Raw genomic sequence first — 16,211 nt, 5'->3', positions numbered from 1 at the left:
ATAGGCACAAAAACCTTGACCTTGAACTTAGGGTCCGCGTTTAGGTTTTGAAATTTGCGTTTAGGTTTTGAAAAAGCATTTTTGGGGACCTATGTCTTCCGATGGAGACAGCTCTTGTTTTTTGTTAGCTCACCTGAGCACAATGTGCTCATGGTGAGCTTTTGTGATCGCCTTTTGTCCGTTGTGCGTTGTGTGATGTGCAGCGTCAACATTTGCCTTGTTAACACTCAAGAGGCCACATTTGTTGTCCAATCATCATAAAACTTGGTCAGAAGATTTGTCCCCATGATACCTTTGACGATATCGAAAATGGTTCCGATTGGTTGAAAAGCATGGCTGCCAGAGGGCAGGGCATCTTTCCTTATATTGTTATATATGGCTATAGTAATTTCTTGTTAACACTAGAGGCCACATTTATTTCTGATCTTTATGAAACTTGGTCATAAGATTCATTCCAATGATATCTTAGACGAGATTGAAAATGGTTCCTGTTGGTTATAAAACATGGCTGCCAGGGGGCCAGTCATTTTTTCTTATATGGCTATAGTAAAACTGTGTTAAAACTCTAGAGGCCACATTTATTGTCCGATCATCATGAAACTTTGTCAGAAGATTTGTCCCAATGACATCTTGGCAGATTGAAAAATGGTCCTGGTTGCTTGAAAAACATGGCCTCCAGGGGGCAGGGCATTTTTCCTTATATGGCTATAGTAAAACCTTGTTAACACTCTAGAGGCCATGTTTATTTTCCCATCCTCATGAAACTTAGTCAAAAGATTAGTTTGAATAATATCTTTGACTGGTTTGAAAATGGTTTTGGTTTGTTAAGAAACATGGTCGCCAGGGGGCGGGGCATTTTACTTATATGGCTATAGTAAAACTTGTTAACACTCTTCAAGTCTTATTTATTGTCCAATCTTCAGGAAACTTGAATGAGTTCGAAAATGGTCTAGGCTGCTTGATAAACATGGCCGCATGTGTGGTCCATTGATTTTTGGCAAAGTTATGGGCCTTGGACCTAGAAATTTGCTCTATAATAATTGTTTTCGTAAGTTTTTTACGCAACGCTTTCAGATAATGAGCTGAATTTTATGCCCCCGGGTATAGGGTGGCATATAGCAGTCGCACTGTCTGTCCGTCTGTCCCCTGTCCGTCTGACATTCTGTTTTCCGGGGGGGGGGGGGGGGGGGGGGGGGGGGGGGGTTTATGCAACGCTTTTAGATATTGAGCTAATTTTGGGTATGTGAGTCAACTTTCAAGACCTACAAGTGATGTGTAAAATTTGTTTCATTCCTTTGATTTTTGACAAAGATACAGGCTTTTGACTGATCTAAAGGGAAGTAATAAGCTTTAAAGGGAGATAATTTGTATATATCATTTGGCAGGTACAGGTCATTTTTGACAAGGGAAGTAATATTTTTCCGTTTTTCGGACTATGCAATGCTTTTAGATATTAAGCTGATTTTTAGAATGCAAGTCTTCATACATAAACTACAGAAAAAATGTGAAATTTGTTCCGGTCCAGTGATTTTTTGCAAAGTTATGTGCTTTGGACTTAGAAATTTTCTCTATGAAAACCGTTTTGGGATGTTTTTTATGCAACGCTTTCACATATTGAGCTGATTTTGGTATGTGAGTCTACCTATATGACCTACATATGAAGTGTGAAATTTGTTCCAGTCCATTGATTTTTGGCGAAGTTATGGTCCTTGGACTTAGAAATTTCTCTATGATAACTGTTTCGCGGATGTTTTTATGTCCCCCACCCACTATAGTGGGGGACATATTGTTTTTGCCCTGTCTGTTGGTCTGTTAGTTGGTTGGTTTGCGCCAACTTTAACATTTGCAATAACTTTTGCAATATTGAAGATAGCAACTTGATATTTGGCATGCATATGTATCTCATGGAGCTGCACATTTTGAGTGGTGTAAGGTCAAGGTCAAGGTCATCCTTCAAGGTGAGAGGTCAAATATATGTGGCCAAAATCGCTAATTTTATGAATACTTTTGCAATATTGAAGATAGCAACTTGATATTTGGATTGAATGTGTATCTCATGGAGCCGCACATTTTGAGTGGTGAAAAGTCAAGGTCATCCTTCAAGGTCAAAGGTCAAAAAAAAAAAAAAAAAAAAAAGCGGCGCAGAAGGGGACATAGTGTTTCTGACAAACACATTTCTTGTTTATGCAAAGCTTTCAGATATTGAGCTGATTTTTGGTATGTGAGTCAACCTATATGACATACATATGGAGTGTGAAATTTCTTCCGGTCCATTGATTTTTGGCAAAGTTATCGGCCTTGGACTTACAAATTATCTGTTTTATAACCTTCTTCTGGTGGTTTTTTAGGCAAATTTAAGCTTTCAGAAATTGTACAGATTTTTGTTATTTGAGTCTACTTACATGTCTTACAGATGAAATGTGAGCTTCACTTTGGTCAATTGATTTTTATGCCCCCGGATCGAATGACCGGGGGTTTATTGTTTTTGGCCTGTCTGTCTGTCATTCTGTCCCAAAACTTTAAGGTTGGTCATAACTTTTGCAATATTGAAGATAGAAACTTGATATTTGGCATGCATGTGCATCTCATGGAACTACACAGTTTCAGTGGTGAAAGGTCAAGGTCATTCTTCATGGTTAAAGGTCAAATATATGGCTTCAAAGCGGCGCAGTAGGGGGCATTGTGTTTCACAAACACAGCTCTTGTTGGCTATCTTATGGGACTTGTTTTAATTAAATAGCTACTTTGGGACTACAAAGCGCAGTAGCAGGAATTGTGTTTTAAAAACGCAGCTGTTTTTTTTGGGGGGTGGGGGACAGCCTTTGTATATGAATGTACTGCTAAACCCTTGTTGTGTTTCTTTTGTATACATATTTGAAAAGAACAGCCAGTTACTAAAATGATTTAAAAAACATGGCTAATGAAGATTTCCAAATTTTATGCCAAGTCGTCTACTGAATGTAATAAGTCATGTAACTGACATTTTTATAAATATTTACTTTTTTCCATTTTTGTGTTTATATAGGTGACATACATCAACTGTTAAAATTTTAAGTCAACCTTTTTGGTAAAAATAATGTTTTTACCAAATTTTCGAAATTGACATTAAGAACACATTTAATTTTTTTAATGTAAAAAGTTGCGTAACTGACATTTTGTTAAATTTTATAGGAGAAGCTGTTTTGTTAAAATAATAAACATTTTTTCTTATTCAAATTTTCTGATTAGTATTATAATAACAGATGAAAAACAAAACAAAACTCCACATTGATATGTCTGTTTTAAAACAATAAAAAATTAAGAAAGGAGCAGTAACCATAATTTCAACACTGAAATATTTTGAATGCCAAAAATCACGTAAGTGCTCTTACTGTATTTTGGAAAATGTCGAAAAATATGCATTCCTGAACAATTTATAAAATGTCAGTTACCCTAGTTATTACATTCAGTAGACGAAGTAGTTATATATAAAAAATGTTAAAACATAATAAATATTTCACTGTTGTTGTTTTTAAGTACCAAATTCATTGTTAAGATAAGGTCATTAAATGAATTGGACACTTTTTATGTCATCAAGATATGAACCATTGGCATTGCATAAAAAAAAAATCAGCTGTTAAAAGGTAATGAATGCAAGATTTGCTTCGGGAAGCTCATGAGAACTACTTTATGCTTTCAACGCTGCCCGAAGTCAATCTCAAGTTTGCTTGTAAATGGATGGATATCGTGGTGGGAAACTCGCATGGAATATACAGTGACACAAAAAATAAAAAAGAGCATTTTGTATCTCGTTCAATCTTTATAACCATACTGCATGTAGCGTTGACATTTTGGCTATTGCTTAAGGTATACTGATATTTTATGGGTTAACTTTATTTTAATACACCTTTTATGAAATATTCGTAGATTTTGAATATTTATGTCGCTTTAACATTTTACCCTCCAATATGCTATAATGGACATATATTTGGAGCATTTTTTCTTTAATATACTTGAATCATTATGGGTGTCTGCCTGTCCCTCTGGAGACCAATACTTGTTTGGAGGCATGTAAACTTGTAACCATTGTTTGTAAAAGGAAGGCCAATTTATTTGATGAGTTGTGAGATTTACAAAAGCATAACTCGTGCTTACATTTGTTAAGAGTTATGAAAATCATAAAAAGTACCATCTTTCAAATTAATTAGGAAGGTAGATCTGAAATCATCTTATTCATTGGAAGTTCTGTGCAAAGGATCCATACAGTTCTTATGTGTCCATTATTTCACTGATCATGCTGAAATTTTTGTTTGGGGCACATCTTGAATTCAAGGTGTAACTTAGAAAGATGGAAGCTTTCATTATTTAGAAACCTTTTTTTTTTTGCCTCCTGTAGGGTGGCATTTAGCAGTCTGACCGTCCGTCCAGCATACCATTTTTCAGAGGATTTTTTACGCAATGCTATTAGATATTAAGCTCATATTTGGAATGTGAGTCTACCTACATGACTTACAGAGGAAGTGTACGTTTTGTTTCGGTCCATTAATTTTGGGGAAAGTTATGGGCCTTGGACTTAGAAATTTTGTCTGCAAATAACTGTTTCTTTCTGCAGGTTTTTTTACAAAACACTTTTAGATATATAGCTGAATTTTGGTATTTGAGTCTACCTACATGACTTACAAATGGAGTCTGAGTTTCAAATTGTGGACCTTGGACTTAACAATTTTCTCTGCTGTGCCGCTTCAAAGCGCAGGAGTGGGCATTGTGTATCACAAACACGGGTCTTGTTGTGCCTGCTTTCATTAAGCTTGATAGATTGTCTTGGTGGTGTAGTGTATGTGTGTATCTATCAGTCCAATCTTGTCTAGACTGTTCATCTTGCAATTTTAAAATAACTTGCCACAAATGCATGTGGCTTGATATCAATTGTAAAGGTTTACTTTCATTTCTAAGTAAATAAAATATAGATCAATTGGCTTTACAGGCCTTTTGATGGCCATTTTAATGTCATAAATACTGACCTGTTATCGTATGCTTATACTTTCCAAGGGAAAATAACTCATCCGGAATTTTAACTGGGAATCCGCCACCTCAATGCCGTAATACAGGCCAGGTTAAACATAGTGCAATGCAACCTAGCCAAAAATCGGTAACCAACCCTCAATATTCTTTCCGGATCAACCAGGTGTATACGTGTCTTTTACGGCTCTGAATTAAAATATTGTTTTTCGATTTATTTCACTTGGTTGATTGGGGTTTTGAATAGATAAATTGTGTTATTTATCTTTTTATTTCTCATTCGGATTAATTTGTGTGGATTTAATGGATTTTGTTTCATTTGTAAAAGGTAAGCCATGCTTGTTTTTATCGAACAACGGTTTATTTCTACCATGCTGGGTGTTTTCAGGCGCGAACGACCACGTGCAAAACGTGCTCTTCTAAAACATTGCTAGAACGTGCAAAGCATGTTCTTCTAATGTGTTACGAGATCGTGCAAAGCGTGTTCTTCTAATGACAGATTGTTTATCATTTGCCATTGTGTGCAATAATGATTTTAACGTTCCGTTTGACAATCTAATTGATCGTCATTATTTTTCATCTGTTTTGAATTAAACTTTTGGTTAATTTATGATCTACGGCAGTATTATTATAATTTTCATTATGGTCAAATAATGATTTTATGTGCCGTATGATAATCTGGTCTGTGACCAGTTTATGGTTGAATATGCTTTGCTCTTGTTTTTCATATATTCGACTTCATGATGGTCACAGAAACAAGAGTGGATAAATACCCGGTGACTTCGCAGATCATGGATGATAGTTGCAGTATCAGTCACTGGGTATCGGGCATGATCGCGACCGTACTATGCTAAGTCTCTTAGACAGTCGGTCAACATCAGACCATATGGCGACACCCGTCAGCCGGTCTTTGCCCGATGGCATTGGTCAAGGACATCGACCAATGCCGGACCATTTGGCATCCGCCATACGGTCATTATCCGGTGACAACACTGGTCATGATATGACCGGTACGTCACCGGGGACGTTGATCACGGACCTTTGATCGTCGTCTGACCGGCCGGTCCGGTCACCGGTCATGTCACCGGTCCGGTCATTGATCACCGGTCCGGTCTGGTCACCGGTCATGTCACCTGTCCGGTCCGGTCATTGATCACCGATCATGTCACTGGTCCGGTCATTGATCACCGGTCCGGTCATGTCACCGGTCCTTTCCGGTCATTGATCACCGTTCCAGTTACGGGTCATGTCACCAGTCCGGTCATGTCACCGGTCCGGTCCAGTCACCGGTCCTGTCATTGATCACCGGTCAACAGTCATCAGTTAGGCCTGCCACCGATAACACCAGTCACCGGTCAAGAAGAAGAACTCGGTCTTCATCATTGAATTATTCTCCTATTCGTCGTCGAATACATCGTCTTCATCAAGGAGTAGACATCGGACACGCTCTTCTTCGTCGAGCAGTTCTCATCGTCGCGGCTCTCGTAAGCGATCACGTCGTCACTCACGGAGACGGTATTCTAGCAGATCTCGGTCTCATCGCAGCCGATCCACATCTCGACAGCGCAGCCGATTCAGATCTCGACATCGCAGGAAACGAGGACGTCGTCAACCTTCACGTAGACATCAGGGGACTTCATTGAGCACAACAGGATAGTTATCGAACATACCTCTCCTTCATTGAGCAGTTCTCGGCGTTGATACGCTCGTAAGCCATCACGTCAATGCTCACGGAGACAATATTGTAGAAGACAATATTTCCAGCGTAGCCGAACAATATTTCGGCATCGCAGTTATATGTTTGTCGCCACTTCTCACGTAGGCGTTAATGAACCTATTGGTCATATCGACGTTCTCCATTTTATTCCTTCAGGAATATCATGTCTCCATTCCACATGTGATGGTTTTTCTTATGGCATCCACACATGTTGCAGTCACCGAGCCGTAGTTGTATACAAACACTAGTTCGTTTAACTTTCAGGCTTCGGGATAAGCTGTTCTTTTCTCCACTACGACTACAAGGACACTTATGCCTATTAATACTGATAATCTACCGTTGTTTTCCGGTTAACATTATCAGATGACTTCGTGGATTGTCATTCTTCTGCACCAGATATTTCCATTCTGACGCAGTTATATTATACCGGTCCCGATCACCGGACATAGGTCACCATTCATCGGTCATATCACCGATCACTGATCACCGGTCAGAATAAGTGATGTCTCATCGCCATCGGATTGGAGTTTTGGCTCGATCTTCTTTTCCGAGCAGTGCTTGACATTGATATCAGACCATATGGATTCCACCATTTTTCGGTATTTAACTGGTAACGTCACTGGTCATATTATGACTGGTCCGTTCACCTGGCTACAGTTACCGGTCATTGACCGGTCCGGTTCGGTCACCAGTTACCAATTACCGGTATTCCACTGTGTTTTCATCAGTCAATTTTTAGTATCACGGGTATCGTCTACATTACCTACATGTAGTTGTATACCCCTGGCTATGATTGTATTGAATGCTATATTTTATGGATTCAACAATCTACATGACTTTTTGTGTTTTTCAATACTGATGTTCTACTGGCGACGGTTACCAAATCATGCTATATCTGTTATTTGTACTACTTGCGACGGTTACCAAATCATGCTATATCTGTTATTTGTACTTCTATCTCAACCTGCTACATGCAGACTACTGGTCTTGCAGATAGATCGGCTGAAGTGGGCTCGAGACTAGCATCGAGGTCGAACATTACTATTTGACCTCTATTATTTTATGTTCGAGACCCGAAGGATGAATTGTTTTAACCGCCTTTACCTGTCGGCTACAGACTTTGCAGTCAGTATCACGGAACAGTTGGGACACATTTATGACGCTAGCAGGATTAGCAAGACGACATTTTGTATCGACTTCTGCTTTTCTATTGCTCCTACGACAGTGCATATTTTCAAGCTACTGGAATCAACAAGAGTTCTGATACATAGGATTGCCTATCAGAGTGACCACATAGCGGCTACAGTCTTGTAGATGGCTTGGGAGCTATTGAACTCAGATCTTAGATCCTAGGATCTGGAGGGTCTGAAGTTATTCTTCTATTACACTTCTGGCCATAACAGGCCGTCTTCCTATAACTGGTCGTATTCCTTTCGGAATTCGTCCCGGATAGGAGTCTTGAAGTAAATGGATTAATCAAGTCAGAATTTAAGACTTCTATGCATTCTACCGGCAAGCGTGGACCCCCTTAAGGTTACTCCTAGGGTTTTCACCTTTTTCTGCCATCACACCTCCGATTCCGGAGGTACCACTGTCAATCATATTTCCGTACTTCGCAATTCGATGACTTCACGACCTGTAATATCCAGGATTTTAAAGGCGCCTGTTATTGGTTCAAGAAGAGGCTATATTCTGTAGATAGGTCATAAACTTATAAGTGTTAAACAACGCCTCTTCTACCAATTTTCAAGTGTGTTTGGAGTGGGAAAGTTCGGCTTGCCATGGTTTCTTTGCCCACCCATCCTTGACAAATGGTTCCGGTCACCGGTCGATATTTACCGGTCCAGTCACCGGTCTTTCTGCTGAGACGTCTTTTCTTACGTCCGTTTCAGCTTTAGTTTTTAGTTAATTGTATTAATCTCGGGATAATTCAATGACACAGATTTCCATCTTTTTGTCATTATTTACCACAATTCAGTGGTGTCTAGACTAGAAGATTATCTTGGCAAGAATATAGTTTATTCTAGCACAACCTTCCTTACATCTTATACACAGGTGGTTAGCGTGTGGCTATGATATTAATTAGTGAAAACATCATTTTGAATGATAAATATCATATTATAACGACAGTGTTCATGCTGTCTTTAAGACTGAAATCTTCACGGAGTAAAGGGCAACTTCCCTACAAAGTTCATGTAGTTCGATACCATAATTCAATAAAACGTATGAAAAAACATTATTACCGTTCTTGTCGTTACATTATGCATCAAGACTAACTGTCCAGCGCCGTTTGAAACCTTTGTTTACATACATTTCAACTAACTGACATTTTAAACATACGAGTGATTTCATTGGTCCAATGCGGAGGTGTGTCTTTACAACTGGAGATTTCATTCATAAAGAATGCATGATCACTGTCAACTGGGTCATGCGTGTTGTGTATCGTTTTGTTTCTTAAAAGTTGACCCAGCATTTGTAAAAATATTGCAAGACATATACATTTCCAGAAAGGAAATTCATTTCTGCGTTGAATAAGACTGAGATCGTGAAAATCACTGCACAATTGATGAAGATATGGCTGTTCAAAGCGATGCACCCCGTTTTGGGCTGATTTTGAGTTGCATACCTTGTTATATATATATTTGATAGTGAAATATATTTTTTTCCACACATTTTCACGATTCCTTTGTGATGGTTTCAACTATCACACATCGGTCGTGGTTTACTTACAGACACGGAGGTGATCATATTATCACTCCTTGTAACTGGAAATCAGGAACTTATTCGTTCTTTGCAAGAACTACAAATTTTCTCTATCGTCTTACTCATACCAGGTCGTCTCAACGCCCTGTTGGACGTTTTGTCCTGTAGTTCTTTCTTTCGAATTATTTTTCCGTTGGGTTCAAATAATGTAATTGCGCATGCGCGGCAGTGAGTTTGCATAGTATATCGAAGAATGTTGTTTATCATCAAACGCTAGTAATTAGCGTTATGCAATCTTAGATCGCAGTATATACTGGTATGCTGAACAACGTCAATAATGCAGTTCACAGTGATCGATCCAGCAGGGTGTGCGATTGTTATACATTCGTCCATTGACATAAACTGGAATATCTTGCCTTCTTGGTGAGTTTTTGCAATAACTGAGTTTTTTGCCATAATTTCATGCAATATACTTAAGGAACCATGGGATTATGGTTTTACGACCTTTTAAGTCTCCTGTACATTTATTTTCAGGAAACTTCTTCACAGGTCAAATATCATATCTCAGAGAGACATATTTTTACTGATCCAAACATGTGCCACTACATGTCTGGCCATTTTTTACTTTTATTTATCTCTACAGAAGAATGTTTTTCTGTTAGAGTTTCAATCCTTGTTACTTGTGCAAGGATAATTCCATCAGAACTGTATAAAGGTTCTATGGAAATTCATTTTTGACTGGGTATTCCAGAGCATAGTTATTACCTTAATCACTCTGCTAGATACATAGAGGTTTTTCTCATATTTTTCTTGATGATAAGAAATTTGCTCTTTTCTTCATCAAAGGATAGAGATTATGCTTTCGTATACCTTGTTTTTTTGTGTAAGTCATCGCAACTCTGTACTGTCTTACATATTTTGGAACTGATCCAAACTATGGAACGTCAACACTATGTTTTTCGTTCCTTTACCTTCTTAAGCGGTTTTGACTTGTGTTACATGTTGGGATGCTTAATGAGCTTCCTATGAACCTTTTTCATCAGGCTTATTAACAGTTCCAATATAATTTTAAGACGGTTTTCCTTCTTATTATGGCTTTTACCATACGGAGAAGTGAAATTCATGCTTTTTCTGTTGAATACGACCAATTCCAGTTGGATCTAATGTCGTTTTCACTTTGTTGTGTCAGCCAGGATTCCTTGCTTAATATCAAGTCCTCTATATGGCTTCTACCTTCAAGTTTCCAAGTTTTTCTTAAACTGGTAGTCATGAAGATGAAGATAAACTTCTATGGGCAATCAGGGCTTTGAAGTTCTATCTTCACAGTGTTAGTCGGAAGTCCATTCGAGGTTTTCAAAAGACACTCTTCATTTCCAAAAAAAAAAGGGGGGGGAGATGTGTCTGCGGCTTCTATTTCTCGGGGTTAGACCTCGACTAAGGAAAGTTACTCTTATCCTATCTAAGGATTCATTCCTTTTTAGGATCTGACCGCATGAATTAAGAGCTCTGTCTGTTTTGTGGGCATATATTAATCACACCCCACTTTTTGACGTGCTCTAAGCTGTTTTCTGGAGGAATCCGACCACCTTTGTCATCTTTTTATCTTCGTTTTCTGAAGTGCCAACAATACAATTTGTATATGTTTGGGCTTGTTGTGGTTTCACTAACGGTAGTGTCTTCTTTACAACTTAGACATATTACTCTGTCCGAGAAGTCATAATTAATACCGTTTTAACGAAGATTACTTGATAACCCTTGTTGAGGGTTTTGCTATCATTAGCTGATAACCCTGTTTATGGGTTCTACTGTGTTGAGAAAATATATACGAACCTTCCCACCGCAGCTGCAAAATCAGCATACGATAACAGGTCAGTATTTATGACATTAAAACAAATTTTTAAAATAAAATTCATTTTAATTATTAAATACTTACCTGTTATCGGTAAGTCCCACCTCCCACCCCGCTATTTGATTAATATTTTTGTATATATATTGAAAGAATATTGAGGGTTGGTTACTGATTTTTGGCTAGGTTGCATTGCACTATGTTTAACCTGGCCTGTATAACGGTATTGAGGTGGCGGATTCCCAGTTAAAATTCCGGATGAGTTATTTCCCCTTGGAAAGTATAAGCATACGATAACAGGTAAGTATTTAATAATTAAAATGAATTTTATTTTAATAATTTGTTTTGGGAAAAAATGCAATTTCTGGATTGGGAATTCTTTCGCTCGAAAAGTCCACAGAGTTGGAAAAAACTAATTTAATATAACTTTTTATAATAATTCAAATTAGAAGAACAAAATCATATAAATTATAATTTATACTTTGTTAGATGTTAAAATAAAATATAGATATAATAATAAGCAGGGATCATATTTTTTTCGGTTTTGTCGGTCCTAGACCGATTGGGGTCATGAAAGACCGATTGAAAGTCCCAAACAGTCGGTCCGATTCTGTTTGCTAAAATTCCCATGTCATGAAATCGATTACACATTGTACATGCTAACAAACCCTAATCACATTCTTATCTCGATTAGGTGTGATAACAATTGGCTGCATTCTCTAAACCGGTCAGGACCGGTTTATTGCACGTCAGACCAAGAATCAAAAACTTGTGAACAGCGGATTAAAGACGCATCCGAAAAGACGCATCTGAAAGCACGCTCTGTTACTATACAAAACATGCCGATACATTTTCCACCAGCGTAATAATCCGTTTATATAATTATGCATGAAAGTCGCGGATCTGATCGACAGAACAGCCGAAAGTTATTTTTATGGGCGGAACTTCACATAAAATAGTACACAAGAAAATAATATACATTGTATAAACCTTTAGTAAAACCGTGCTAGAATCGAAATAATTCGTGTACTTTTAACTTTGTTGTTGAATAACTCACGACCGGAAAATTAGATGCGTGGTTTCAAATGTTTCGCTCTCGTGATTAAATCCCTACGCATCTTAACTATCGGCCGTGGGTTATTTGACAACAAACTATAATGTACACGAACTATTTCTTAATTATTTGGTATGTTATTGTCAGTAGCCAACCTACGCACAGACATTTGTTTGGTTCAGTGCATGTTTGTAAGCTATTATCGAGTCGACAACAATTAAAAACATTGGTAAAGACTTATGAAAAAGTCTGATAAAACAGCACATGAAACAACAATAAAATAGCAAATGATAAAACCAGTTGAGAAAACTCGTTCCGTTTAAAAAAAATGCCTAAGGTAATTTAACTTGTACATTTATTATACCACCTTCATGAATGGCAAAATCAATGGTATATATTTTAAGGTAATTTGTCATGATTTCGGACATAAATTTTCGGACATTTTTTCCCCATTTATATCCGGACCGATTGATGTTGCGGGAAAATATGATCCCTGATAATAAGACACTTATTTCTATTAAAAAAATATCTATAAAAAAAAGGAAATTGAGGGGGAAAAAAATCTAATTGGGATTTATTTTTACATTTTTTGTTTGGCAATGGGTCTGTTTAATGGACCCCTAGATAAGCCATGAAAAGGCCTGCTTTACTCATTGCTGACAAGCTTCTTCTTTTTATGCCCCTGGATCGAAAGATCGGGGGTATATTGTTTTTGGCCTGTCTGTCTGTCATTGTGTTAGTCAGTCATTGTATGTGTGTGTCCCAAAACTTTAACCATGGTTAAAGTTTTGCAATAACTTTTGCAATATTGAAGCAACTTGATATTTGGCATGCATGTGTATCTCATGGAGCTGCACATTTTGACTGGTGAAATTTCAAGGTCATTCTTCAAGGTCAAAGGTCAAATTTATGGCATCAAAGCGATGCAAAAGAGGGCATTGTGTTTCTGACAAACACATCTCTTTTTATTTTTGAAATGATACTTTAAAGGTTTTAAATGTGTTTTGTATGAATAAAATTTAGTAATTTCAGTATGTAATTATGACGCATACATGTAGATGTTCCTGCTGTTCATTACATGTGTGTAACTATGCAAATGTATAATAATTCAATTTAGTCAGTAAGTGAGGTATCTGGAGTTAGTTATTGGTAGTTTCTAATACTTCTTAAGCATACATTTTACAGTTTTAACTTTTGCTTGAAAAGCACATGATACTGATAAAACTATTTTTATGAATATTAAGTATTATACATATTATGTATAATACTTAATATTCATAAAAATAGTTATTATTTACAAACTGTATTATTAATTTTGGAATTCTGCCACCTGCTTTAAATGTTTTTCTTGTAATCTGGCATGTCCAAATTTTGTCCAGTAACTGGTTTCTCCCTGTTTTATAGCTCTAAGACTAGTTTCTGTCTGTTTCAGACCTCTAAGACTAATTTCGTCCTGTTTCATAGTTTTAAGACCAGTTTCTGCGTGTTAAAGACTTCTTTGACTTGTCTCAAGTTTCAGGGCGTGAGAGTGGTGGTGGTGGTGGTGTCAGTCGTGAAGTTCCCAGGTGGAGTATTCACCGGCTTTCCTGTCAGCACATTTGTGAATGAGGAAGGTCTTGTGAAGGCTCACTCATTCCCCAAGTGGAAAGAGGAAATACAGACACTTCCTAGAGGTAATGGAGTCATTTAACTGCGTACCAGTCGCAGGGGTTAAGCTCCATTTTAGGAATAAACTGGTAATATCTTAACTAGGGATCTCATATTTGAATATCAAGACCATTTCAGTAAACCATGTAAGCTGTTAACAACTGGATTCACACGTCAATGTGGCGTAGTAGATATGATGTCCGCCTAGCGACCGGGAGATCACGGGTTCGATCCTCACTGTGGGAGCGTTCTTTACATATCCCTCAAAGACACCAAGTACTGGTTGTCTAGTCCCAAGAAACCGACTCAAGAGCATTTCAAATAAGCCTTAGGCTTTCTATACAATCAATCAAAGATAAATAGATTTCAACTAACTGGATTCTCGCAACTAATTTTCTTGCTCTCGAAGGGTGGCATATCTGTCTTGTCAGTCCGTCCATCCGTCTGTCTGTCCGTCTGAAAACTTTTATATTGGTCATAACTTTGCAATATTGAAGATAGCAACCTGATATTTGACATGCATTTGTATCTCATGGAGCTGCACAATTTGAGTGGTGAAAGCTCAAGGTCATCCTTCAAGGTCAAAGGTCAAATATATGGCTTTAAAGCGGCGCAGAAGGGGGCATTGTGTTTCTGACAAACACATCTCTTGTTTGAATGTTTAAAATATCCTAACCACCATTTAGTTATGACTAACTTACAAGAGTTTATTGAACTCTTACTTAACCTTAGAATGGTCTTACTCTTGTTTTCAGGCACTTGAAAAAGGTTAATTAATTTTATGTCCGAAAATTAAGATTAAAAAATTTTTGAAAAAGTTGAGAAGCAAAAAAATATAGGGCTCGGAAAATTTAGACAGTCTTACAATATTGCATTGATGGATATGAGCATGCGAAATATATATAGAGAGAGTGTCAATTTTATAAACTAATAATAGCATGTGATTGTAAAATTCTACGCTGTATAGTACAAATTACTCTCATTCACGTTTCACTTTTAGCTGTTGAGTGAAACTATTGTCTATAAACAATGTATATGGTTATTTACACAATTACACAAAGATAATGATCAATTGCCTTCAAGCATTCATCTGCCAGGTCTTATTGCATTAATCTGATTGAAGAAACACACTTATTGGCCAATCTTTATTAAATTTGTTTGAAAATTTGTCCCAATTATATATTGGCTATGTTAAATACTCAGTCAATGGGATCATGTCTTGGCCAAGTTTTAATGTCATGAATACGTTATCTGCTATCTCTTAGCTTACTCCTTTCCAAGGGGAATTTACTCATCCGGAAAATTAACTGGGAACCGGCCACCTCCATACTGCAATATAGACTTGGGTTGCATTGCACTATGTTTAACCTAGTCTATATTGCAGTATGGATGTGTCCGGATCCCAGTTAATTTTCCGGATGAGTTAATTCCCCTTGGAAAGGAGTAAGCTAAGAGATAACAGGTAAGTATTAAATAATTAAAATGAATTTTACTTTAAAAAATTGTTTTGAACAGGGTTACATGGGTTAAAAAACTAGGTCACTAGTTTGAAGGCAATATCACGTTAGTTTTATTCAATTACAATCCTGACCATAATGATGAAAAGTGTACCTTTGTGGCCACCAACTATTTATATTTTCATGTAAGCAAAGTTTGTATTGTTTGTTTTCATTAAAAACTATACAGCAAGTCAAAACAATATTTGAAAATATTGTGTCAATAAATTTAATTGATTTCAATTAATAGGATAAAATATAGAAATAAGTAAATCTAGAACCAAATACAAATAGATAGTTTTATTTTCATGAAATAAAAGCACAGTCAGGCGATGATTGCACATCGTCGTCTTTTAATTGCATTTATTGTCGTTGAGTCGCAGCGATTTGGCTGTTTAAAATACAACATCTTGAAAACACAATATAGAATTTAATTTTGTTGTTGTTTTTTAAACTCCCCGTTGACTTCCGGGTGAATCTAGCTCAAACTTTCACTTTGTTTTGGGGGCATCAGTTACTCTGACACATTTCTAGTTTCTTCTTATAAAAAAATGTTGTATTTTTCCTTCCAGTGAAACCAGTTGGAGCAGATAAAGGGTAAGGTCACTTGCTTATTATTTACAAATTATTTGATGACTTGAATCATTGAAAATCTTTATAAAAATATTAGTTTTGTTTATAAAAAAATAAGCTTGAATTAAAATATTATGAAATGTTTTACATTTATTCAAATATAAAACATTACAATAA

The 16,211-nt window shown here is 37.0% G+C and overlaps 1 protein-coding gene across 1 annotated transcript in view; it reads left to right on the top strand.

The window, feature by feature from the left end:
- The window catches only part of LOC127860407 (uncharacterized), a 97,260-nt gene that overhangs the window by 56,195 nt on the left and 24,854 nt on the right, over positions 1-16,211 (top strand). The window contains exons 18-19 of the mRNA XM_052398467.1: positions 13,832-13,991; positions 16,034-16,058. Coding sequence (XP_052254427.1) covers positions 13,832-13,991; positions 16,034-16,058 — 185 coding nt within the window. The remainder of the gene's footprint in view (positions 1-13,831; positions 13,992-16,033; positions 16,059-16,211) is intronic.

Source organism: Dreissena polymorpha, chromosome 15, assembly GCF_020536995.1.
Source record: "Dreissena polymorpha isolate Duluth1 chromosome 15, UMN_Dpol_1.0, whole genome shotgun sequence".
In the NCBI taxonomy this organism is placed as follows: domain Eukaryota; kingdom Metazoa; phylum Mollusca; class Bivalvia; order Myida; family Dreissenidae; genus Dreissena; species Dreissena polymorpha.
The sequence above is the reverse complement of the archived record's forward strand: the minus strand, read 5'-3'. Positions and strand labels throughout refer to the sequence as shown.